This window comes from Neopsephotus bourkii, unplaced genomic scaffold (genome assembly GCF_033783945.1).
Source record: "Neopsephotus bourkii isolate Nb327-2 ecotype Australia unplaced genomic scaffold, CSIRO-AGI_Nbou_v1 NB_673, whole genome shotgun sequence".
Lineage (NCBI taxonomy): Eukaryota > Metazoa > Chordata > Aves > Psittaciformes > Psittacidae > Neopsephotus > Neopsephotus bourkii.
In genome coordinates this window covers 2,192,014-2,219,462 of record NW_026901172.1, presented here as the reverse complement: position 1 = coordinate 2,219,462, position 27,449 = coordinate 2,192,014, and the positions used below count along the sequence as shown (strand labels likewise).

The window sequence follows — 27,449 nt, the reverse complement described above, 5'->3', positions numbered from 1 at the left end:
TCAGATGCATATCATAAAGTTTTTATTTCATATATATACATTCTTAACAAAGCATCAAAGCCAAATGCTTCTGTTTTCCCACGTTTCAGTGAGCTCCAAGTACAAATGAACTGTTAGAGGATCACACGAAGGCCCAAACCCACTCAAACAGATATGCATATTAGAGGGCTTTAAAAGTACAAAATTATTTTAATTACACTACACGCTCCCCCTGTTTGGAAGTATTAATCACACCTATTTACACGTTGCCCATTAACACCTATGCAGCAAGATGCAGATTAGACCATTCAAACATTTCTATTAAGTTCAGTTCCTCCCAAGACACTAAACGAGGTTACAAGACCCTTCTCTTGTGCTTTGAGTTGCACGGAGCCGTAGAGAACTGAATAAGGAGAATAAACCACGTTGATTACCCAAAGACTAAATATGAAGCATTACTTCCCAAGTTACAAAAATACACAACTCTGATGAAATCTGCTAGTTAATATACATTTACTCCAGGATATGAATACAAATAACTTTTATTAAAAAAAGAAAAAGCCAATAATACAATAGGTATGTCTGAGAGCTAGAGTTGTGTTAAAACCACTACCGTGTCCTGTAAGCATCCTTTAGGAACTATACAAGTTGGTATTTCTAAAAGGTAAGATCACTATTCTCCAGCATCAAAGTTATTATTAAGTGAGTTAAGTAAGTTCGTTCTATGTCACGGTTTGTTAATTCAAGTTGAGCCACTTAAACCAAACAAAAAAAAGACCAGAAACATTATGATCCAGTAGCTTCAAAAACAGAACAGCTGCTTCCTCCAGGTAGTTTTGATGCAAATCAGACCAAACGGTGTATATAAGTCCCTGATATTTACAGTCAAAATATAGTATCACTCTACAATCTTCTTATAGAACAGTAGGTAAGGAGTTGATGTAGATGACGATGTCGGAGAAAGGGAATTCAGAAAGTCCTTTTCTTCTGTCACCTTGACTTCAGAGTCATCAAAAAGCAACCACTTCCCTTCATACTCTTTCAGGCTTTGCAGCACGTACAGGGCTTTGTTCTCTAGTCCACTAGAATTAACACCATTTTGTTCACTGTGCTCTGTGCTGCACTCTGCACCTCCGTTACTGCTGATAGAGTCAGGATTTCTGTTCTCAGTAACTACACTGAGGAACTTCTCTGGGTTAGCTGGCTTGTTGTAGAGGTCACAGTCAGGCTTGCTCTTCTGCCCCCCTAGAAGTCCAACAGCTTCCATGTTCTTTTTGTTCAGAACTTTACCTGGCTGTGTGTTTCCATTGACTCTAAAGGAGACTTCGCCATCATCGTAGTCTTCAGCAACAGTTCTCGCCTCCTCCTCGTTCAGTGGTTCTGGTTTAATCATTTCATACATTTGGTCAGTGATGAAATTTCCCTTATCCAGCTCCAGGCTATTGAGATCTGTGATTTTGACAGAAGCTGTGTAGTGTCCACTGCTAATTGTAATGCCACTGTGCATTACCACAGCAAATAATCCATAGGTGTCATTGGTTGGCTTTGTGCTCCATTCCTCTAGTGAGAGTTTGAGGGGTGTCAACAAGGGAGTGTTTATCTTGGATAGTCCACCATAGCAATCAAACCTTCAGAAGAAAGATAAAGTTAAGACCTGTTGCCACAACAGCTTGCAATAAGTGCAATATATGGGCCACTTAAAGCAGTACCTATATTCTTCTATTAAAAAGACTAGATGTTGCTCACTTTTCAAGTTGCTTATTATGTCCCTGTTCAGAAAAGACATTTTTACAAGTGTCTATAACGTTAAATGTTATAGCCTAGTATCTGCATTTTAAATACTTAAGGAGATTCCCTTTCTCTGAAGTATCAACTAAAGTTAACGTCTCAGTAGTGATGCTAAAGAGTTGCCCTGATTGTTCAGTTACCACTGAACACTTGCACTGACACCATCCCGCTTGCCAGATTTAAAACAAATCAAACCAAAAACCTCTTCAACATCCAAGGTTGAAGTAAGCAGGGTTGTTTCCCCTCCCAAGCCTCTGAAAGAGTCATTCACTAAATAAAGGAATACAAATTTAATGTCACTTAGAAAGAACAGAGTAAGCTATTTCTCTCAGCCTTAGTGCCAGCGGTAACGCAATGGTTACCCAAGGATGAGGAAGTTATAACACTTCCTTATTACTACAGAGTCTACATTAACTGTCCTGTGTTATTCAGTTTTTAGACAATTACCTAGCTGATTTATTTTGGAAAAGCATGTAATTCAATAAATAATTAGCGTTTTGTTCACAGTGCACAAATCTACAATGAGAAAAGTTCAAGTCTTCTCATTACAATAAGGATCTTCTAAAGAGTTTGGAAAGTGTTGGGACTTTCACCTTATTGTGTATTAAGACTCCCTGAAGGATCCTACACGATCTACATCTTGCATCAGCAAGATATTGCATCAGTTAATTAACCTATTTATTTAATGATGTGTTATGATATCCAAATAGATTTCAGCGCTGATTCAGCTTTACTCAACTGTTAGGGTGTTGTAGGGAAAAGTATAGGGGGATATAGACAAAGCCTGTAAAACGTAGGTTTCAAAGAGCTACCTACTATTATCCAACTTGTATTTTATTGTAAGAAAGAATAACTGCCTTTAATCCAAGGGAACTGCAGATATGGTGTAACAGTATGAGCATTAACTGCAATAACAACCTACTACTTTTGCTTCCCTGGGTTTAGTTTTGATCCTGCTGTGCTTCTAAACATTTTGGTGATGTTCACAGCCATAAACACTTATAAATACATTTACACACACACAGATGTTCTCAGTCACTCAAATCTAGTTACCTGAAACCTCATTTTAGACCTAATGAGAAACAAGACATCTTCTGAAAATCCCTATTTGTAGTAACCAGAAATAGAGATACTCAGAAGAAAACGGAGAAACTGCTTGCTGATACTCTAGATCAGAAATCCAGTTCCACTCAAGCACACTGTGACAATCATATTGACAGAAAACATTAAAAAACAGGCTCTACCTTCTGAATGAGATCCAGCATCAGAAAGATTTGGAGAGGAGGAATTAAGAGAGGAAATCTTTTCCTATTAGCTTTTTGTTCTTCTGAATCATAAGAATCTGAAGACAGAAAAATTGCATGCCAAGTACTCCGCCTCCTCTGACTGATGCACAGTTCATACACAACAAACTTGACTTTTGCAACTGCATCTTTTGAGACCATAAATTAGCAAAACTTTATCCACGGTACTGAATTAATACCTCAAGTTATTACACACCTTTAAAGACTTCAACTGTTTCTACTGCAACACTTTTAACACACTTGGGTGTGAAATACTCCAAATAAAGGATCTACAGTGGCACAGGCACTGCTGTCACTCATTAGGAAATGTGACTGTAACAAAACCAAGTAAACCTTTCTTGAAAGAAATGAAACGTCACCTGCTCTTTCCTGATAGCATTTCACAAGACAACAACCTGATTTTCTCACAGTTGTTAGATTTATATAGTGGAAACGCTTAATGAGATGTTATTACCAGTTACACCTTTCTTTGTTACCAGTTACACGTTTCTTAATAGCTCTGTAGTCTGAGTACACGTGGCCTAGCACATTTTTCACCACACACACATTTGCCAAAGAGAATTACTCATCCCCAGGCAAGTCAGTTTTCACACTGGCTGCTTTATTAAGTAAACCAAACACTCTGCAAGCCAGCATCTAGAAAAGATAAAGCAAATCTCTACAATCTACCTGCAAACACTCACATTACTGTTCTCCTCCATTTCTCTTTATTTATTTAAAACTCAGTCATCGGAAAACTCAGTAGAGCACAACTGAGCAGCAGACAGGACTGCAGAATTTTTATGGAGAGAAGCTGTATGAAGATTCTTAATTAAGTCTTAGTTTAAGGAAAACAGTGTGCTGTTACTTTTAGGATAAACCATTGGCATCTCATCTATGAAAAGGGCAGTAAGTTTTACAATAAATATTTTAAGTTTACATAAGTCAGTCTGGGGAAGCTCAATCAAAGCTCATTGTTCAAAAACCACTCTAAGAGTAACTGGATACTATGGAGTAAGCAAGTGTTCTGTTTTATTGGCCACGGTTCTTTCCCACTTGATTTGCAGCTGGGCTTTTTTATTACTCCAAATCAAGATGTTTACAAGTGACCTGGTTTTGTCCAAGATAAAAAATTCCAAGCCAAAATCTGGGAAAGAGGAAAGAATCTTCTAAGCAGCTTCTGCTTCGTCACTGACTCCAGTTCTACATCTCGGTTTTCCACTCTTACTTCCTTAATCTCTGGCTGCTAACACTTGGCAGAAAACATATGACATGATTCAGAGGACACACGAGGAACAGCACAAGACTGGATTCAACCTGAGCAGGATATAGGTCTTAAGTATTTTGGAGCAAGCACCTAACATTACGAGGACAGAAGAAGAGGTAAGTGATTCAGGAGATGGCTGGTTAACCTGCAAGCTGCAGGTACTGCCTTGTAGAAGCAAAAAGTAGCAAATACAGGAACAAAGTGAAGATGATATTCAGGTTTCCCTTCAAGTGGATATCTGGGGTTGTATTTTTGAATAGCCTATAATCACAGCAGGACACCATCTCGCATCAAGGGCTCCTCAACCATAGCAATACGATTTTTTAAGCGTACAACTTCTCTCATTGTGACAGTCAAATATTATGTAGAGCAATAGAAAGACAATTTTGCTTGTACAACCCTGGACTTCTATGAAGAGAATTGAGCAGACATTGCACAGAGTAAGTTTCCTTTCTACTTTGTCAGAAACCTAGATACTCTTAAAAACGAATACTGAACCCAGATTTTATATATAAATAAAAACTAGACAGAAATCTAGTTTTAACAATTTGGGCAAACTACCTGTAAAAATTATCTTAATCTATCCTTGACACTAGTTATATTACAAATCTTACTTATATTGACTGCAGTTACTAGCACTTGCTTATAAAGCATCCTCTGACGAATCATCTCAACCTGTACTTGGTATCTGTACACTGCCAAAGGTCCTGTACACCTCAGTACTGGAGAAATACAGTTCTAAAATACTGGGGAAACAAACTGAATTCCATGGAATACTTCGTGCATCAGACTTCCTGCTGGCTAGGTGGCTCTGAAGGTCTAAAGCCAACCACCAGGGAAATGCAAAGCTCAGGGAACCTGGTGGGTAGAAGGCAAATTTGTGCCTAAATAACTGACAAGCAGCTCAGTGTGAAGGCTCAGAACTAGATTAGCCATCAAGGTCATAAACAGGAGCTGCTCTCTGAAGCAGAAGCCAGACAGTGGGATGCTGAAACCAGCCCCAGTTTATCTTCTGCTGCAACCAGCAAAGTTATTCCAGATAGCAAAAGTTATGTCTACTCAATGCCAGAAGCTGCAAACAGGCCGAGTCTGCGAATGTTACTGGAATTGTACAGTCACTCTCAAGAACACAACTGATGGGTTAAGAATTTGCTAAAGGATCTGGGGGAATATTGTAGTTAGAAGAAGTTTCTCCTGATGAAGCCTTTTCATTCATGGAAACTCAGTGAAGAAACAAGAGTTTACTGCAAAATGCTGTGCAGAAATTGTCATGGCATGGTTTCATCTGTGTACAGTACTGTAGGGACAAGGGTTTTCTCATCTTTTTTTTTCTCTCCCTTCCAAAGATTATTCCTAAATATGAAAAAGCCCTAATAATAAAAATACAAAGGACACTCAAAGAATAATCTCATTCAAAAAATAAGGATTTCTACAGGACATAACATCAAACTGATTGCTCAGTAGTTGAGTATCAACGGTATTACTGTATTTTTAAAGGAACTGGTAGTGTGTGTTAACTCTAAAATGTTTCTCTCTTGATATTTTCCCCCTGGATTTTAGTACTCGCACTCAGAGACCACAGAACACTAGCTACAACCACGAAATTCAGATTCGCTCTCATTCCTTCTGCTGCTCAAGTACTTAAACCTGCTTCTAAACTCACACACAGGTGATACTAAAAGTTTTCAGAAACATCAGGATGTCAGGCTGTTGTTAAGAATACAGACAAAACAGTTTTCCTGGAGGCAATTTCTGCCAATACTTCTAACAACAGAAAACACTTATGAAATGAGAAGCTGCATCCCACTCAATCTAGGAATGGGATTTTGGAAAAGTTGCAAGACATTTTCACCTCTTTTGGTAAGATCTCCCTTCCAACAGCACACTGTTTCACAATATAGGCAATCTGCATACTCACTCTAAGCCACTAGCAGCAAAGCACTTCAAATGAATTGTTATAACTTCAGGCATTTTATCGAATAAAAGGCTGCGTTCTGCTTCTGTGTAATGATGGCAGTTTTCACAGAAGTATTTATCCTCTCCCACAATCCTTTCCACTGATGCAAACTGTGAAATTGCCCATTTAAGAGTCTTCATTTCTGTTTTTGGCTCTGGAGAAACTATAAAAGAGAATCGTTACATTTGCAGACATGCTATTATTTACATTTCCAACGCATCCCACCAGAACAACAACAAAACAAAGTATGTCAAGCTAAGACATGCTCAAAGCGTGCTATCAACACCACATAAAGAACAGTCAATATGCATGAAACAGAAGATGTTCCAGATCTCTGAATCATTTCAGGAAGCAATGAAAATATCAATAGATGTCATTCCTTAAAATCAATGGTTTTCCCAAAGCTTGTCTTCAGATTACACACCTAATTCTGCTGCTCTATCTGTAAAACTGGGTGCATGTATTTGAGACCAGAATTTCACTCATTAAGAGGAAACCTCCAAAATAAGCAGGAAATTCACTCTCCTTTCTACATTTTGCCTCCTCCAAAAGGTTTACACTTGCTGGTGACAGATCACGTCCGCTGCAGGGAGCATTTCACACTCCAACAGCACCACACACCTTACTCTGGAGTCCTTCAGCAAAAGGGGAGGGCAAAAAATAGTAAAAGGTGTTCCAAATTCAGTTGGTGGGAACTAGAATTAATTTCTTTAAAATTCTGGCTGTCAAAAGTGCATTGTTCCCATGCTTAATTTTGAAAATAACTATAAAAATATGTATGGATCACTAATAGTTGTGAAAGATACCAGAGGACAAACATTTAGAAACATAAAAAACCACCCACTATTAAGGTGAAAACAGTCTAAAGTACTGGAAAAAAGTACTTTTTATGGTGAATTAACCAAAAAACTCAACTGGATACTCGTTTCTTTTGAGAAAAAAAAACCCAAATATTTTGTATAAAATGAAGAAAAAGCAGAATTTCTTATCCATGAAGAAAGGGAATACCAAAATAAAATACCCATTTATAAGCAGGAAAACGTGCATAAGTGAAGGACTGTCAGCAATCTGTGTTCTGTGGTAAGGTCTGAAACAATTTTAATGCTATCAAGCTCTGTCTACATTATCAGCACTGTGTTTCCAAAGTCTAAAGTTAATCAGGACAAGAGATAAGAGAATGGCCGCTAATTTTAACCAGCACAAACAGGAGCACTGTTCCCCGATAACCATGGCACTATCCTTCCTCAGAGTCTGGCTGAAGCAGAAACACGTATCACAACCCCTCTTGATAAGTACTTACTTTCAGAACTCTCTTCAGTTTTAGAAAGCTCATCTTCTTGCACTGGAACACTGATGTCCTGAAAATCTTCTCTCCTTTCAGTAAAGCACTCGCACTCCAGGCATCTTGTTCTCAGAACCAATTGGCCTTGGAATAGCTTCTCCACTAGTTCAAAAACAGCCAGATCTGTACCTAGAGAAAGTATATACCACATCACTTACCAAGATGCATTTTATTCAAAAGGTATTTCAGAACCTGGGTATCCCTCTTGGAAAATCAAGTGTTACAGATGTGGCCTTCTTGGGATTAACCACACGCAATTTTCACAGTATCATTTCAGTAAACAAGGATCCTCTTGGCCAACAAACTGTAATTTATTTTAAGATTACTTTCTTGTTTTATACTTGAAGTGTCATGGTGTCACTCTGGAAAACCTGTTTGTCTTCAATGCACTCTCTAGTATGGACTGTCAGCCTGCCCAAGGAACACCACACTGTGGTTTCTGTTTATTCTCAGGCCTCTCTCCAATACTTTCTAAACTTCTTGGCCAATTTTGGTCACATTTGCTGAGGAAATGCAGCCCTCAAAAGATTCTGTATTCCTTCAAATTTATAAAAACTTAGCAGGTGAATCAGAAAGCCCCAAATTATTAAGTACTGAATTCATACCAAGGCCCTTCCCTCAAAAGTATCTTGTTTCATTGACATGAACACAATCCACACCTGCCAGCTAGTTGGCATATAATATGCTGAATGTATAATACATCCACTGTCTTTTCCAGTTCTTGGGAAGGTTGGAAATACGGGACTAAAAAGTAGGGAGGGAAGGAGAGGATAGTGTTTGTAATGACTTGGAAAGCAAAGCAATAGCCCATGGGGTTTGAGTCTGTTTGCTCCTGACAGTAACATTCCTTTACACCTTGAATCCACTTGCTATTTATATGGATGACAATAATACAAATTGGTAATATTCTGCCTTTTGTTTTTATCTATATTGTACAACAATTACATAATGTTAGAGAAATACCTCTTAATATCTGAGCTAAACAGGTCAAGTTACAAAAAAATAAATTACAGACATGTATTAAAAATAAATTCTCTTTCATAAAAATCTTTTTCAATTCCTGAGAATGTAATTTTGTATTTGGAGAGCTCTCGTGGCTACAGTCTGAAGGCTGACTTCTCACACAGATTAACTTCTTAATTTTAATAATCTTAAGCCCATACACTTGGTCACCAACCTTCCTTGTTTGGCTCTTTTTCAGTTCCTTTTTCATTATGGCTTTCCACAGGAGATGCAGGTTCATGATACTCTTCTTTAATACTGTTGCCATTTTCACACTTTACAGATGACTCTTCCAGCTGACAGTCATCATTTTCTTTCCCTGGGTCTTTGGATCCCAAGTTTGTAGTTAGTTTTCCTGCACTATAAAATTTAGACAGAATACTAGGCTGTTTGCATGAAGATTTTAACCAGTTTAATCTGAGCCGGGACTTCTTCTGTGTTGGCTTTGCACTCTCATTTTCAGTGGAACACTTGGCAATGGCATCGGTGTGATTTTCTAACTTCTCTCCTGTCGCTTTCCTCTTTGACCTGGTTTGTCTTTGATTCTCTTCTGCTGCAATTTGCTCTTTTGATACTTTGGATTTTTTCTTTGCATTGCCACCCTCTGCATCACTTTTTCTCTTCCCATTGCCTTTGAGTAGCTTGTCCTCAGCTGTCTCTCCAACGTGGCTACCTGGTGTGTTCTCCTCCTCCTCCTCAGCAGGGCTGCCAGTTCCATTGCTCTCAGTATTTGGGTTATGTTTTTGCTCTGGTTTAGCTGTAGGCTCTTCCAGGGGCAGTTTGTTCAATTCTTCTTTCTTCAGTAGCTGACACGTTTCTTGAATGTTACCCAGGATACACTGCAGAACTTCCTGGGCATCATGCTGCAAGTAGCCTTCATACATAGGGTTGAGCTCTCTAGTAAAAGTAATGAAGACTAGTTACACTCTGCTAACTGGCTAATGTGATCTGAGATTTAAATTAGAGAGTTTAAATATAAAAGTGGGAGAGGATCCTCTCCCAACCTAGAGGTAAGTCTTCTTTGTTGCAGGCAGACATAGGAAGGTTAACTACAGCCTTATGCATTTAAACACATTCAGCTGCTACCCAGCATCAGTCCTTCTCAGGTCAGTGAGAATATTTAGACACTTAAGGCTTAGCTGGATTTAAATTCTATTCTTCTCCTATGAAGACAGCTGAGAGAGGTGGTCTTACTCAGGCTGGAGAAGAGAAAGCTCCAGGGAGACCTTAGAGCAGCTCCCAGTGCCTACAGGGGCCAAGAAGAAATCCAGAGAGGGGCTTTTTACAAGGGCATTTAGTGATAGGACAAGGGGGAATGGCTTTGAACTGACAGAGGGAAACTGAGATGAGCTCTTAGGCAGAAGCTCTTCCCTGTGAGGGTGCTGAGGCGCTGGCACAGGGTGCCCAGAGAAGCTGTGGCTGCCCCATCCCTGGCAGTGTTCAAGGCCAGGCTGGACACAGCGGCTTGGAGCAAGCTGCTCTAGTGGAAGGTGTCCCTGCCTGTGGCAGGGGCTGGGACTGGATGAGCTTTAAGGTCCTTTCCAACCCAAACCAGGCTGGGATTCCAAGAAAATTAAAATTTACTTTCAAGTTTATGATGATATGGAGGTAAATAAACACAAAAAAAACTCACTTCTTACAACTATACTCTAAATTTAAGCCCATCTAAATTACATGAGTCTCTAATGCTGCTCTGTACAATGATAATGACCTCAAAAATTCAGGGGAAATTCTGACAATGTATTTAAGATAATCTGTACCTGAGGGTATTCAGTAGCCTTCGTGGCTGAGTAGCAAGTTCATCTGTGTATTTTTCTGGATTTAAGAGAAAGCTGGCTTGAAGCTGTTCAACTGAAAGGATCAGTGAATGCAAACTGCAGATTAGTTCATAACTTGCCAGTGGATCTTCTTTACAATTTCCCTGTAATAACAACATAAGAAGAGTACAGATACTTACAACTTTGTTCTTTCCTACCCTCACTTAGTTTAGCAGACATTTGAAGTTGGAGTATTTTTCTGCTGGGGGAAGCAGGTGAGTTTCAGACATTATACTGCTCTTTTACCAGTAGAAAATTTAAAAGCCAGACCAGCCATTATCTTAAAAACCCAAACTTTCTTTGACTAAACCCTAATTTCCATCCACTCAAAAGCACTGTATCATTATTATCTTCATGTCAGAAGCATGGTGAGATATCAGAGCTTAACAGAATTTCTTGTTAAACTCCAGACTTGTGCTTACAAGTTTACAGACAGTGAAATTTGAATACAAGACACTCAAGTCTGAATACAAGTTCAAAACAAATATATAATGGTATGCATCACTGTAGAAAACCAAACTGCGAAACTTCTTACAAACAGAAGAAATCTATTTGCAAGATTTTTTGAGTTAAATTGAGTTAAATTTTCATTACACTCCGAGCCTGCAGCCTCACTCCCAAAAGTACAAGTAAAAGAATGTGTAGTGAGATGTTACCTTTTCTGCTTTTTGCTCTCCTTCATCCTTCAAAGATTCTTTCTTCTTTGAAATAACATTGTATAAATGTTTTACTCCAGTTTTAAAGCCAGGACAAAAATATAATACCTGAAAGCAACAAGAGAATAATTGATAAAGAAGTTACTTCACATACATATCCACGCTTATGATCAAACCAGCACTGCATCTCCCAGGGCTGCACAGCATGCAAAGAACATGGAATCATGGAATAATTTGTGTTGGAAAGGACCTTAAAGCTCATCCAGTTCCAACCCCCTGCCACAGGCAGGGCCACCTTCCACTAGAGCAGGTTGCTCAAAGATGCAGACTATTCATAGCAGGGAGGTGCCCAGCACCTACAATATCATCTTTTCCCCACTGTAATTAGATTCCCTTCATAATACATGCAGGCATGTATGCAATATCAAACTCCAGATCTCATTCACTTGCGCTTATCCAAAAGAAAATCATGGTTTTGAGGCCTACTGAACATTTTCTTACCTGAAGTACACTGTTAAGGTAGCAAGTGTTACCCAGATTGTTCAAGCCCACAAAAGGCAACATGTTGTCTTTCTTCTCACAGCTAACAAGCGAGGGAGGCTGCGCTGCAGGAACAACCTGATCACTATTAAGCAGAGAAAACTGTGTGTAAGAGATAGTTTTTGACAGTGACTCCTCCTGGTGTGCATGCACAAACTCCCTCCTGGCCATCCACCACCTCAGAGCTAGCTTACAGAACTCATTACTAATATACACAGATCATAATGTCAGTGTTTCTGAGAGTGTCTATATGGCTACTGTGGGCACTCAAACACAGGCTCTCTCTTCAGCAACCTACACAAAACCAGACAGGTTTACAGGTAAATCTGCCTTTATTTCCAATAGGTATTTGTCAAAAACTACCAGGAGACCCACTTATGGAACAAAAAAAGTTCTCTTCAGAACACTTTTGTATCTTCTTTGTTCATTCTTAAGGCAGCACTAAGAAAAACGTGCCTACCACATACTTCCTATTACTGTCTCCTGCTCCAGGTTCACATCACTTCATATCTGTATGCAAACTAAAAGGATTAAAAACAGGGAAAAAGAGGAAGTGGGGAACCCATAAACCTGGCACATTACACACAGGGATTAATGCACTGCACTGACCAACAAAACCGAAGTTTAAAGCCTCCGAAACATTTGTAATTCACCATGATTAAACATTTTTTCCCACTAAACCTTCCCCACTAGCTGCAGTGAAATGAGTTGCCAGATTCACTCTGGGCTCAAAATAACCTAATGAATGGCAGTAACCTGCATGAGCAATTCTTTTACTTGCAGAAGAAATAAACCTTGAAATGGAGTATTTTTGTATGAGAACTCATCTTGCAAAACCTTAGTTTTCATATGCTTAAAATAATTCAGCATCAGAATAACTGCCTTACGGTAACCTCAAATAAGGTAACTTCTTCAAGTCGCCAAAAAGCTTATGCCAACTAAACATCCACAGTGTGGCAAACTCACTTTCTTAAAACAGAGGCATTTGTTACAGTGAACAGCAAGTACAATTTGATTAACTTGGCTTGAGGGTTTATTTCCTACATGTCAGAGCACATACTTATACGAGGATATAACACTTAAATGACTGGATGGAGCAGAGTTGTTTATCCACCGCATCAGACTCACTGAGCTATCAAGACTACTTTCACAACAGACCCAGAAACACTTATCGAGAGCAAAACTCTTACGTACATCTCGGAGCCTCTGAATTCCGCGCTCTTTTGTTCATTTTCCTGCGACTGCGTAAAATCCAGGGCTCTTTTCGTGTCCTTCTTTTGGAAGAGCTTCAGCGAAAGCCGGTTCTTTTTCGACGGGCTCCCTCTCGCCGTGCTGTCACTCGGCAACACCCCGGGCATCTTTCCTGGCGCGGAGGGGAGCGGGGCAAGCGGCCAGCGCGGCCGGGAAGCTGCAATGGGCGCTCACACCTGAAGCACACACACACCACACACGAGAGTCACCATTTACTTTCCGTGCGGGAAGCACCAACCGGCGCTGGAGCACAGCGCGGCCCCCCCGACAGACACCCCCCTCCTCAGCAGCACCGCCTGCACCTCCCTCCGACCCTACCGGGCCCGGCCCGCCCGGGAGGCCGCTCGCTCGCCGGCGAGGACGGCACAGCGGGCCCGGACCCAGCGGGACGGCCGGCAGGGCCGCCTCTCCTCACCGCTACATGCCGGCGCGGTGCGGGCCGCCGCCGGGGCCCGCCGGTTGCCATGGAGACCGCGGGGAGCCCCGGCGCCGCTCTCCCCACCACGGGAAACTTGGCGCGTTTTCCGAGCAGCCAGGACCCGAGCCCTCACCCCTCCTCGCGCCCAGGCGCTCGCGGCCGCCCGGCTTAAACGCCGGAGCGAAAGCCACTGCCGGCGCCAGCCAGAACAGAAGGGCCATGGTGAAGGGCAGGCGGTGAGTCTCACACCAGCTTGCGGCGAGCCGAGAGGCACCTCTGCACGGGCAGTGCTGAGCCGCGTCTCCGTCACTGCAGTCAGGCAATCCGCAGGCCAGCCCATGGGGTCCTGCGTAGGCGCGCGCGAGCGCCGGTAACAGCCCAGCCTAAAGGATTCAGGCTCGTGGAGGGGGATGGGAAGGTGGCTGGGACGAACCATTGTGCAGAGATACCCCTCTTTGCCCCCCTCTCCAACGGCGGTGGATTGCTCCGGCTGTAGCCCCGCCTCTTCGCCGCCTCCGCCAATCAGAGCGAGAGGCGCGCGGCGCTCGGCGGTGCCGTTGGAGCCCGCTGAGGAAACGGCAATGGCGGGCGGTGTCAGAGTGCTCGGGGGCGGGCCGCGGTAGGAGCAGCGCTGTCTTCTAAATACGTAATATAACATAAGGCTGCGTGGGCTGCCCGCGCTTTTCTGCACTCGGAGCTCACGCTTTACGCTCGCGGCTCCCATCACATCCGCGCTAAGCGGCTTTCGCAGCACAGCCGCGAGGAACGCAATAAATCACAGACTTCACCGAGGCTGTTGAGGCTGGAAAAAATCCTAGTGTAGGGATCGGTAGGCTCACAGAAGAGGGTATGTGCGAAAATAATACAGATGACTCCATTCTGCTCTTTACACAGAAGGTTCGCTGACAGCCTTTATGTGTAAGCAATGTCCAGTGACTCTTGAGGATGGCTTGGAGTAAATACACCTATTGCCTGTCATGCATATGGGGTAGCTACAGATTCATCACACTGTTTACAAAGGCCCCTTTCTACAGAAAAGCTGAGACTTTTATTTCCTTTTCCAGACTAAAACTGTTTTTTGTTTTGAGTAAAAACATCTCGGACAGTCCAACTAATGAGAGGTTGTAAAATCCATCTTGGAAATCTACTAAAGTGAATTTCAGGCTCCCAAAACCTTCCTCCGGCAGTGCTTTCTATGCTTAACCCAAGAGAGATGCAATTCCATTTTCTTTTAATAAAAAGAATTAAGTATTTTAAACCTATTGTCACCGAGCATCTGCAGCACACACAGTTTTTCTGTTTATGATTAAAGACCTCAATCATCTGTTCGTGGCTTCACTTGCTGTGAGTTATGAGCTCTTGTCTTTACACATGCAATGGATTCCATATTCCACAAACACATCTGGCTCTGAAGATCACGGTATTTACTCCATATAGAATCATAGGATCATAAGGCCTTACATTTTTCACAGCTCTTCTCTGGCAGGGCTTGGACAGTGCGAGATGGGAGAAACATGATGGAGGCATTGCTGGAGTAAGTATTTTTTACACACCATGGATCTGCTCCTCTGTCTGTTGTGATGCTATGTAATGTAATGTTGACCCAAAAGGTCAGAAATCTATTAAAGATTCATCTTTTTTTTTCTGGAGGAATAAGGAGCTCCATGTGTCAGTCACACTTCTTCAGCACTGGTGTTAATAATTGTATTAAAGGGAAAGCCTGTTAAGCTAGAACACAGTTTTATTGCAATTACATCTGTGACTGCACTGGAAAGTTTTGCAAACGTTTTTTAGGTTACTTAGTAAGATCTTTTATAGGATTGGTTTCATAACTGACTTCAAACCATGCCCAGACTGAGGCCTTAGCATCCTTTCACCTTGGGCAGAGGCATCCTGTATTTGAGTACTCAGTGCAGAAGTGAAAGAATGATAGAATCCAGCCTGGTTTGGGTTGGAAGGGACTTTAAAGCTCATCCAGCTCCAACCCCTGCCACAGGCAGGGACCCCTTCCACTGGAGCAGCTTGCTCCAAGCCCCTGTGTCCAACCTGGCCTTGAGCACTGCCAGGGATGGGGCAGCCACAGCTTCTCTGGGCACCCTGTGCCAGCGCCTCAGCACCCTCACAGGGAAGAGCTTCTGCCTAAGAGCTCAGCTCAGTCTCCCCTCAGGCAGGTTCAAGCCATTCCCCTTGTCCAAGGACCCCAGGACAAGATCCTGCTGCCATCCCCAGGCATAGCACTGGGCTCTCTGCTAAATACCAAAGCAAATCATGAAATCACACATGATTGCCATGCCATTTTTTAAAAGGTGGTAGTCCTGAGTGTTGTGGTTTAAGCCCAGCAGTAACTCAGAACCATGCAGCCTCATAGTCACTCCTCTTCTTCCCCCCTGCTCTCAGAGGGATAGGGAGGAGAATCAAAATAATGTAACTCCCATGGGTTAAGATAAGAACAGTCCAAGTATAACAAAAATCACTACTGCTACCACCAATAAAAATAATGATAAAGGAAATAACAAGGGGAGAGAATATGAAACTAAAAGGAGAAAAGGAAAAGGAAAACAATAAACACAAGTGTTGCACAATGCAATTGCTTACGACCCGCTGACCGATATCCAGCCTGACCCGAGCAGCAATCTGGGCCTTCTGGGTAACTCCCCCCAGTTTCTATAGTGGGGGGGGTATCACAGCATGACATGCTGTAGTATGGAATACCCCTTTGGCTAGTTTGGGTCGGGGTCCTGACTCTGCTTCCTCCCAGGTTCCTGTGCCCCTCCTCACTGGCAGAGCATGAGACTGAAAAAGTCCTTGATTGGAGTAAGCATTACCTTGCAACAGCTGAAAACATTGGTGTGTTATCAGCATTGTTCTCAGGCTAAAGCTGAAAACACAACACTGCACCAGCTACCAAGAAGGAGCAAAATAACTGTTAGAGCTGAACCCAGGACACTGATAATGTCCTATCCACATCCATGGGTATTTTACTCTCCTCTCTTCAGGCAGTTCCCTCATGACTTGTGTATGCTTTTTTATTTTTGTGTTTCCTGTACAACAATGGATAACTTTCAATTTGATATGTTAGTGCAAGAAAAAAATGGGAAGCCAGGTGCTTCTTCTGAGTATTTAAAGATATTTTCTTCTGAAAAGTTCTTTGCAACCTTTTGGGATGTTTTTCACATTGCTACATGAATTAATTATTACTGCAGATCAATATCCTTAAATACACATATGAATTATGGCAGAAATTATATATACTCCTTCAGTCATATACATGCTTACTACACATATTTTGCTTTCTCATAAAGGGTAAAATATCCTCATATGCCTGCACAATTGCAGGCCCATCACCCAAGGAGCCAAGGTTCAGATTCTCGAGGTATATATTGTGCTAAAGATTTATCTCCTTGGCTAGTGGCATTTACAGAGCTCTGAAGCTGGCTAGATGCTGAGTTCCCATTGGAAGCTGCTGGATTTCCTGACCTGGGTTCTCCAGCATGACATTGAGTTGCTTTAGCAAACATTGCCTTAACTTCACTGTGATTAGTAGACACTCAGGACTACAGAGGTTCTTTTGTTTGAGACAACAAGCATGCGGAAGGAAGTCTTATCCAGGTGGGCGGTGCTCAGAAGTCATGTAACTGCTTGGTTGCTTAATAATGTGTTTCATTAAAGCTGCTTTATGCTGCTAGTTTGAGTGGCCACATGAGGAGTCACTTCACAGGGAGCTGGAGGTGCTGGGCAGTCACAACTGTGGTGGCAACAGAGTGGTATAATGAGAGAGGATGACATCTCTTAAGTGCTTGACTGTGAATCAAAACCAGACTGGAATAAACTCCAAGGGCAGGAGTCCAGGCTTGTGCTTCATATGGAGTGAGTCCTGACAGATCTCAAGTCAAATGACATGACTAAGGCTGTTTACTTACTTACTAATATTGCATTTCAATAAAAGTCTACCCCATCAAGTGTGTGGTTTGGAATCTGCTTCAACAAAAGTGATAAAAGACTATTTGTGTCCAAGGATTTCACAGTCCGAGAATCTAATTCCTCATATACAGGTGTTAGGTAAGCTTTAGGTATATTTGTGCCTAGGAACACCATCAGTGACTTTGGGAGGACTAGTTTACAGTTAGGCTGCAAACATTTACAGGCTCATGGTTTAACTTTCAGGTGTCAGGCTCATGGTTTAACTTTCAGGTGTCATAACTGAAAGAAGAAGGGGAGATGGTAGCAGAAAGTATATTTGCAGAGACTGGAAGTGTATGCAGCTTTTCACATGGTTGTTACAGGGCTTTGTTCTGTCTATTGCATTCTATTTGGCTAATGAAGCATTCAACTCAGTTTTAATAGGTATAATTATTACTGTGATCAACAAATGCATATGCCACCTAACCAATACATCAAGTAAGCACAAGACAGTAAAGTACCTCTTGCAATATTTAGTTGGCACGTGTTTGGAATAAGCTTCACCTGCCCTTTTCCCACAGTGTCGGGTCTGTTTCCAAATGCTTCCATTCAGAGAGGCTTCTTGTGTCATTCTGTGATGAGTCTGTTGTTCAGCCTGGTAGATCTCTATGTCAGGTCTCCTTCCTGAATGTGTTTTACTTCTCCCATTGGTAATTTAATCTGATTACATATAGCCCTTATCCTGCTCTAAATAATTTCTCTCCCTTAGCATACCCACAAATTGCTTCCTCATTCCCCACCATCATTATTTTAACCAAACCACACATACTTCATTTTTTATCTCTACTTGTTGGTTCCCTCTGGCTTCTAAAGACAAAGTTAATATAAGAGACATTCTAGTTGAGTGGTCTGTAAGTTTCCCCTCTGTCACCTGTATGGAAAACCATTTGCAATATACAGATATTTTTAACTAAATTTGTATTCATTAGAGCATTAGTTTCTGTTAATTTCAGTGTACTTAATTCTCATCCCGTGCCATCAAATACTGGTTTTGAGGTCACTGCATATACAGCATTTTAAATTTGTCCTTTAAGCTTGCCCTTTAACCACTGAAAAGAACAGCAGATAGTTCTTGAGTAGAAATCAGCAAGGTGAAGAGAGATGACGTCAAAGAGATGAAGTTGGTTGTGTGGGAAGCCACAGGACATGAAATCAAGGACACGGCAGAGATGGGCTGCCCACAGCGGGTAATCAGATTGACTTTCTAATTACAGGTGGCAGCAAGACTCAAACTGCCTTTGAAGTGTAAGAACTACGGGAGAAATCAAGATTCATTCTTGGTATTTAGTGTGTGCTCCTGGAGGCCATTTCAAGGCAAATGACACGAGGTAATGTTTGCAGCATGAAATGAGGCTTTATAATTAGCTAATTTTAACAAACCCTCCTAGGAAACCTCTGTGGTTAATGGGTGGAGTGAAATCTTCACTGCATTTCCAGCAACTCATTGTTTAAATCTGGCAGTACAGTCACACCTCTGCCTTTGCTTTCTTCCATAGATACACACACATACATCAACTGTAATTACAGCCCAGGTAATGATTGTATCTGAAGGTTTATGGCAGAGGCAGTGTCACCCCTTGGCATACCCAGGACAGGCTGGTTAGCTGATTCATGACTCTGCATTAAAAAATACCAGCAAAGCCATGATTTATTTTAGACAGCAAACACAGGAGAAGCAGAAGCTTCTTTCACTGGGAAGTGGCTGCTACAACCAGAACAACACAATGCCCTAAAACACAGCTCCATCACAAAACCAACCATCTGACAGCCTTCCCACCCAGAGAGCCACAGAAGAGACCCCTCAGCTTAGTGCAATCTCCTCTTTACCAGCCTTTCACCCTCTCAAATTTTTATGCACCCTCTTAAAATATGGCTTCTTTGTCAATGCAGGGAGAGTTTTCCAGCAGGAAAATGTTCTATGTAAATGTAAGGAAATGGGAATTTTTTTTTTTCTGTATCTAACTAAAAATAGAGCAACACCTAATTAAATATTTATGGTGGCTTAGCACACTCAATAAAGGAACTGTTGTCTAGAAGCCTCCAAAGCTTCGGCTTCTTGCAGTAGTGTTTCAAATACAGGCCAGAGAGGGAGCAGGTGCAAGAGGCAGTAATTTCATATGTACAGTTCTGAGACACTCAAACATGCAAGATTAAGTTATGTCTAATACTATAGACTTCACAGCCATATGCTATAAAAAATAACTGCACTGGGAGACCAGAAATCTCCACAGACATAGCCAAAAATAACCATATGAAGTGCCTGGAAAGAGCAGATTCCCCAGAGGCTGGATTTCTGGACTCTTAGAGGAAGTCTCCAGTACAGAGCACCATTCCCTGAAGGAAAAACCCTCCACAACCTCTAGCTGTTGCTGGAACACCTAAATGAGAGAGCAGCTTTCAAACCCCGCACCCGTATCAGTGACAGGCCTATAAATCTGTCAGGGTTCCCATATTGTCAGAGTTACTCTGAATTTTGTGAACACTGTGCAAGCTGCACACAGACAATGTGCTCTTTCAGCAGGTTCCCATCACCCAGGAACCTCCATGCAGGAAGATCTGTGCCTACACTGGGCTCTCCACTGTTCAAATTAGCAAAACCTATTCCACTCCTGAGGAATATGACTCTCGATCCAACACCCTACAGCAGGAAAGGTAAGAAAGCATTCACAAACATGAGAATACTGGCAATAAAATGTCCAGACAGGACTGGCTTCAGGTAGAAGGAATAGAAAGGAATACTTAGAGGTCTTACTGTTTGGTGATCCTTTCACAATCAGAAACACAGGAACGAATTGTCCCATTCACTTTACTACACTGGAAAGGAAAATTCACTCTTCCCACAGCAAACAGCCTGGGATCATCACAAACCTTAAACTGTTCCTGCTTGATGAGCTACATCTGCTTTCAGAGGATTTGAGATAATTTCATAACCCATTTAACTTCAATACTATTGTGTTGGTCCACGTGGGAATAATTTGGCCTCTGTAGGACTATGGTCCCCTTGACAGCGGGACCTCTCCAGGGCTTTGCCTGGTTTCTAGCAAATCAACAGGATCACTTTCTGTGACTTGAGGTCAAACAAAGAGGCTGAGCTAATGTCTCATCAGTAGTGGAATCTTCTTCCCTGGATCTTGCTAATATGGGTCACAGAGCAACTCCTTCCCACCCAGGAGGGACTCTTGGAGTTAGAGCAGCACCAGTATCTGCCATGTAAAACCCGGACCAAAGGCTTGACTTGACAGCTGTTGTCCAAAAAGCTTTAAATTAGGCATCCATAAATAAAGAGATTTTAGGAAAAGCAAGAAATAACAAATTAGAAATAGCGATGGTCTCCATTGCAAAGCCTGCAATGAGCTCCTTTTTATTTCAGCTTCCAAAAGGCAAATGTCAGCTTGGAGGCTTGAGCCACAAATCATGTGCTTGTCAGTGCACAAACCATGATGTGATTCTCCATGTGGGAGAGTTTATCAGTTTTGAGATCAAGATTTATAGCTTGTGATACTGCAAGCAGTATGCAGCTCATTTATATCTCTCTTAACTTAGGAGAAAACGCAGTTGGATGTGATCTATGAACGTCCTAGAGCTACACATGCATCTATTACACCAAAGAAAATAACAATGATTACACCCATAATGCTGAGATAAAGCAGATTAGTTCATAACAACATAAAGTGTGGTTCTGGAAGCACTGAAAGCACTAAGAATCTGCTGAAGGTGAGATGGTTCTGCAGCCACATCTGAAACAACATTTCTCCTCAAGTCTCCTTGGAAGCTGAATTCTGCACTGCAGAAAGAAGTGATGTTTTGGAACTGGTCCCATTGCATCGTTAGGCTGTTTCCCCACCTCTTGCGTGTCTCTGTATTTTCTTTCCTAGCCCGCTGCTCCATTTAATATGACATATGGATCCACAGCTTCCCTGGTAGCAGAGGCAGTGCAGTTTTCCATTATGGGCAGGAATTCAGATGAGAAGCCAGGTGCTGTATTGCAAGCCATAATTAATATAAAATAAAAAATAAAAATATCCCCCCATCTCTGTTCTTAGGTTGGATTAACATCTCACAGAGCTGTAACTCACTCCTGGCAGCAGAAACAGGAGGAAGCACAACCTGCTCATTCTTGCACCATCTGCTGGTAGCATCTCCATTGACAGGCACACCTAGAAGAGATTTTATAATTCCTCGCAAACCTGGAGGGATACATCCACATCTAGAGACATGAAATCACCATTATAAAGATTCAAGGTTCAGGTGAGGGTTTGTTTAAACTACAAACAGTTGGTTCTCCATACTGGAGCCATTTCTGCCAGGTTTTTAAGGACCTCCATAGCAAGGCCTCCATGACCCCAGTGTAGCCGCGTCTAAGAAGGGATTTACAAAGCTTTTTGTGACCTTGCAAATACCTCCACCAGCTGCTGTTGCAGTCAGCATGAGCAAAAGCACCCAAAGAAGAGGTCGAGGCTCTTGAGCCTCATAGTCAGCTGCCTGCAGATGGTTGTGGCCAATGTCTCATCACCCTCTGGTGCAGATGAGTCTGTTCTGGCCCCACAGCAGAGCTCTGCTGGGTCTTGTCCCCATCACACAGCCATTCCCTCCTGCTGGAAACTCTTATCTGAAGAATGGGATCCAGCGATGCCTGTCAGGTGTCTTGCCCATCCCAGAGACTTAATGTGTATTAAAATCAAACACAGCACTTTCTTACTGTCAAGGTCATCCTAATGTGAGTGAAGGGAATGAATCCCTCCAGTAAAAACAAAACTTTATTAAAGCATTTATGATGTTAAATTGCCTAGGAATAGAGTGGTTCCTCCTTGCTGCCCCATCCATCAATACAAGAAGGGGCTGTAAGGTGGTCACAGGAGGGTGGTGTCAAAGGGTACAAGAAGTCTCCTTGTGCAGACTGCAGTCAGTCCACTGAGTTCCAGCTCCAAAAAGACTCAACATTAAATGTTTTAAAGAGGGTTGGCAGTTTCATAACAAGTAATATCCTTGTCCATGGGAGCCCTGCAAAGCTGAGGGGTCACATTTCTCTCTTCAGCTTGGCGGATGGAACCATAGGAGTCTGGAGATACGGTCTTCTCTAGGTGCAGGTCATCAGGAGTGTTATGGTTAAGTTGTCCCCTGAGCCATCACACACTAAACCACTACTAAAGCACAGAAACTCCCAGCAGGGTGGGTTAGTGTGGATTAGTCAGACCATCTCTCGGACCAGAGTGACAAATCCATATAACTAAACATCCAGAAAACCAAAGCTAAGGCAGAGAACAGCTGAGCATCTCTGCAATTCATGTTCTGTGTAGTAGATTTCTTCTACCCTTTTTTTAGTACCAAAACATAGGAAATGCAATCACACCCTAGTTGATAAGCAGCAGTTGGAGACTGGGAAGACAGAAAGCAGGAAGAGAAAACACATCCATGAAAACAGATTTATGGAAAAATGGTAACTGTACTTTTCAGGATATATGTTTAACTGAAATAAGAATTCCCCTTTCTTTAAGTAGATTTGGGGCCTATAAACGGGTGTCAGAATGCCAGCTCTGACTCACTATAAGCAACAGCATTCCTTGTTTATCCTTGCAAAGACACAATGGTTTCTTTTAAGCAACACAATGGTAGCAAATTGATTTGACAGGCAAGCTCACATGGTTTGATGTGAACATTGTAAGAGCGATCCGTGTGTCACAAGCAAATGAAGCATTTTCTGTTCCAGGATGTGAAGAGGCCAGGACAACATGGGGCTGGCGGCTTTTGGATGAGCACAAGGTTAGTTTCTAAAGGCCGTATCTTCTCCTCTTGGACACAGAGTTTATATCTGCCCTCCTCATTTTTCCCAATACCTGCATCCTGATGGCTGGAGTGTGTAGGGGAGCACAAATGCTTGGCTTGGCATGTGAAAGTGGGTGCACAGTTAATGTTTTGAAGTATTATTATTATTATTTTAAAGTATTGTAATTTTCAGTAGTATGATTCCAACATAAACTACTCTATGATTCTATGATAATCATGGCATGGTCCATAGAATCCTTCCAAATTGAGCTACTTGGTTAGGCTGATACTTGTATTCCTGTAGCACCCAGATACTTACAAAGGCATTTTGCCCTGTTCATGCTCTTGACCAAAAAGTAACTGGAGAAAGCCATACCTGTGCCAGCCACATGTGGGTGGAAGGGGCAGGATTTCAGCATTTGTAGACCATACAAGGCAGCTCCTGTGAGCACAGCAGAGGGGGAGCTTGCAGCTTGCAGAGAGCCTACAAAAATGGATGTTGGCACAAGCGTAACATCATATAGAACAATGGTGATTTTGTACTGCGCTTCCAAAAGGACTCAATCACATCAGCCCTTGGCCTCATCCCTACAGGCTCTGAACACTGCATCAACTTTGTCCTCCTCCCAGCATGGGGCAGGAGCTTCACGCAGCTCCTGCCTGTCTGCTCTTGGGAGCTGCAGGGAGAAACCCCACTGCAGAGCAGTCAAGGGCAGCGTCTCCAGGAGGAATTAATCCCACTACTGGAGGGAAACTTGCTTCCTCAGGGAGTCCCTTCACCACCCAAACCACCATCCACTCTCGGAGGCATTACAGCCAACTAGGAAGGTCATAGAACCATAGAATGGTTTGTGTTGGAAGGGACCTTAAAGCTCATCCAGTTCCAACCCCTGCCACAGGCAGGGACCCCTTCCACTGGAGCAGCTTGCTCCAAGCCCCTGTGTCCAACCTGGCCTTGAGCACTGCCAAGGATGGGGCAGCCACAGCTTCTCTGGGCACCCTGTGCCAGCGCCTCAGCACCCTCACAATAATGAATTTCTTCCTTATATCTAACCCAGAGGTCCCATCCCTGTCTTGAAAAACCACACATAAGAAAAGCTAAATGGAGCGGTGAAAGGCTGTAAGAAACCACGTTGTTCTTGTTGTCATTCTCTGGTCTTCCTTTGACCTTTGAAAATGAGAGCACTTTCGACCCGAACTGGTGGCAGCCCTTGGGCAGGAGCTGGCGCGCAGAGGTTCAGGTGGCAGGGCTGACCTCCTGCCATGGAATTTCACCCAGTAATTTCTGCGGCAGAAGGAACTCCTCCGAGCTGCTGTCTGGCTTCAGAAGCACATTTAAGTGCCTGTGGCTTGACAAATAAACATTCTGAAAGCGCTCAGTGACTCACAACCTCGCCTAAGAATAGTTGAACTTCTCAAGACTGAAATACATAGTGGAGAATACGGCCTCTGACACTGCCTGGGCGCAGAGCTGAGGGACATGGTGGGAGAAGGGAAGGGAGAGGCTTTGGCTGCAGCATGGCTGCATTCCTGCCGTCCCCTCCCAGCTTCTGGCAAGCCACATAGGATCATAGAATAGGGTTGGAAAGGACCTTAAGATCATCAAGTTCCAACCCCCCTGCCACATCTCCTGAAATCACAGAATCCCAGCCTGTGGGTTGAAGGGACCTTAAAGCTCCTCCAGCTCCAACCCCTGCCACAGGCAGGGACCCCTTCCACTGGAGCAGCTTGCTCCAAGCCCCTGTGTCCAACCTGGCCTTGAACACTGCCAGGGATGGGGCAGCCACAGCTTCTCTGGGCACCCTGTGCCAGCGCCTCAGCACCCTCACAGGGAAGAGCTTCTGCCTAAGAGCTCAGCTCAGTCTCCCCTCTGGCAGGTTCAAGTCATTCCCCTTGTCAAAGCCCTTCTCCAGATCTTTTGTCTTGGAGGCTTCTTCAATGTTCATGCACATCAGCTCTCCTCCACAAATTCACCTAATCCTCTTCTAAATAATTTATCAAGTTTCATTTATACACACAGCAAAGTACTGCTCTTTTACCCAGTTGGGTTTGAATTGCTATTATTCTCTTGGATTAAAGAGGGGTCACACAAGTTTTATGGATCAGAAGTTACACTTCTCAGCGCCTAACATTTCACAGAAGAAAGATTCTTTGTCTTCAAGTTATCGAGCAAGTAAAACCTCGGTGACTGAAAAGGGAAACTGATTTTGGTTCTGTTTGCTCACAGGAGGGGGGGGTTTGGTGCTCCCTGCTCGCTTTTCTGGGGCCTGTTTGCAGCAGTATGTGCTGTGAACTGCCACCGCTTTACTTCTTACACACGCACCCCCACACGTTTTAGTGCTTTAATCTAACCCCAGGGAGAACCAAACAAAACACAGGTTCAGTTCGATGCCTGTGACCGCAAAAGCTTCCTGCAGGTGCCCGAGGTTTCTGTTGCAAAAGCCTTGTAGTTGTTAGAGCTCAGGGAGTGTCACGGCTTTGGAGATGAGCCGAAGGGATGGGTAGTGGTTAAGCTGCACCACCCCAGGAGCAGCAGGAGAGCTGCTGTGTCCCAGAGGCCACAACTGCACATCAAAGTGGGTTTGTTTTCAGGAACAGGAGAAGAAAATAACGTAGGAGCTGTCTCCTGCCTCCACCAACCAAGGAAATAATCGGTCTGATTTCATGGTCCCTCTCTTTTGGGCCTTGCCAAAATAACCTGAGCAGCAGGGGCAGGGCTGTCCTCATGGCATGAAGCCTGAAGGCTCCCCTGACACACTTTTCCCTTGGTTCTTTGATCCGTTGTTAAAATCATCAGGAAATGTCTTCCTCTTGTTCAGCACATGGGAAGAAGTGCAGACAGAGCTGGATGCCAACCTTGACCTCGCAGGGCCCCCGTCACTCCTGGCTGGATAACGGGAGATTTCATCCCTCCCTGGATTAGTTGGGATCACTGGGCAGTGGCTGGAGCTCAGCCTTCAGCTCCCCTCCTGTGATGGGGATCCTCCAGGCGTGGTCCTGCATTGAGCTGTGCCTCAGGGCTGCTGCTCCAGAATCCTTCATTCCCATGGTCAGAGCCCCCTTGCCCTGGCCATCCACTGACCCATCTGAGCCAGGCTATGGCAACTGTGTGCATGTTTTTCAGCCTGGAGATGAAAACCTAATTGCAGTCTTGATGGGATGATGGGAGCCTAAGGACTCTTATTTAGAGCATTTCCCTCTCAGAGTGGAAAAGTATCTGGGCTCCTCTCGAGTGAGGGAGGAATCACAGTGAGCCTCATTCGTCCCTGGATGATGAATCATAGAATCACAGAATAGTTAGGGTTGGAAAGGACCTTAAGTTCATCCAGTTCCAGCCCCCCTGCCATGGGCAGGGACACCTCGCTCTAAACCATCTCACCCAAGGCCTCGTCCAACCTGGCCTTGAGCACTGCCAGGGATGGAGCATTCACAACCTCCCTGAGCAACCCATTCCAGTGCCTCACCATCCTTACAGGAAATATTTTCCTCCTTATATCCAGTCTAAACTTCCCCTGTTTAAGTTTGAACCCGATGTTGTGCTTGTAGCTCAGGCAGAGGCCATGCATCCACCCCCAGCATTGCTGGAGCTGCTGCTCTCCCACGCTCCGGAGCAGCGGGAAGCAGGGCTGGGGTTTGCCTCTGTGTCTCCAGACAAGCAAAATGAAAAGCATCACCTAAAGCTGAAGGTGTTGTTGCAGGTCACTCAAGCACTGGTGTCTGCTTGTCTCCAGAGCCTAGGGAAGAGCTGTCCCTGTAGTGACCTGCTTTAGCCGGGGAGGTGACAAGCACGTGAACTGCAAGGGGTAAGGCCCAAAAGGAGGCTTAAAACCTCAAGCTGACTGTATTTTCATAAAATCCCAGCCTGGCTTGGATTGGAAGGGACCTCAAAGCTCCCCCAGCTCCAACCCCTGCCACGGGCAGGGACCCCTTCCACTGGAGCAGCTTGCTCCAAGCCCCTGTGTCCAACCTGGCCTTGAGCACTGCCAGGGATGGGGCAGCCACAGCTTCTCTGGGCACCCTGTGCCAGCGCCTCAGCACCCTCACAGGGAAGAGCTTCTGCCTAAGAGCTCAGCTCAGTCTCCCCTCGGGCAGGTTCAAGCCATTCCCCTTGGCCTGTCCCTACAGGCCCTTGTCCAAAACCCCTCTCAGTCTTGTCAACTCCCTTAAGGTACTGAAAGACCCCTATAAGGTCCTCTGTAATTTTCTCTACCTTTTCCATGCAGTCACACTAAGGTACAAGGGACCGATGGAAACTGGACGGTGCTGAACAGCTGAGCTAGAGAGAACAGCTGGCACACAAACCCTACAAGTTCTGTGGCCTCAGTCCATCCCCACAGATTCCCCCTTCCCACTGCTCTTGATGTGCATCTGTGCAAACAGGATGAGCTGGAAAAGTATAAATAATGACATTAAAAAGGGCCCAGCA

General features: G+C 43.5%; 1 protein-coding gene across 4 annotated transcripts; it reads right to left on the bottom strand.

Annotated features, from left to right (window-relative positions):
• Positions 1–13,583, bottom strand: USP1 (ubiquitin specific peptidase 1). 4 transcript variants are annotated; one of them, XM_061353432.1, is made up of 9 exons: positions 13,434–13,583; positions 12,822–13,058; positions 11,593–11,733; positions 11,092–11,199; positions 10,379–10,539; positions 8,794–9,515; positions 7,575–7,745; positions 6,236–6,437; positions 1–1,607 (listed from the first exon to the last, which is right to left on the bottom strand). In XM_061353432.1, exons 2-9 carry the CDS (start codon positions 12,987–12,989, stop codon positions 878–880), a joined length of 2,403 nt encoding a protein of 800 aa, XP_061209416.1. In that variant the 5' UTR covers positions 12,990–13,058; positions 13,434–13,583; the 3' UTR covers positions 1–877. The 4 variants fall into 4 exon arrangements, with proteins under 4 accessions (XP_061209416.1, XP_061209415.1, XP_061209417.1 ...); XM_061353431.1 differs by lacking the exon at positions 13,434–13,583 and adding an exon at positions 13,298–13,422; XM_061353433.1 differs by lacking the exon at positions 13,434–13,583 and adding an exon at positions 13,298–13,422 and having other exon boundaries at positions 11,593–11,716; positions 12,826–13,058.
• Positions 13,584–27,449: the final 13,866 nt, after the last annotated feature.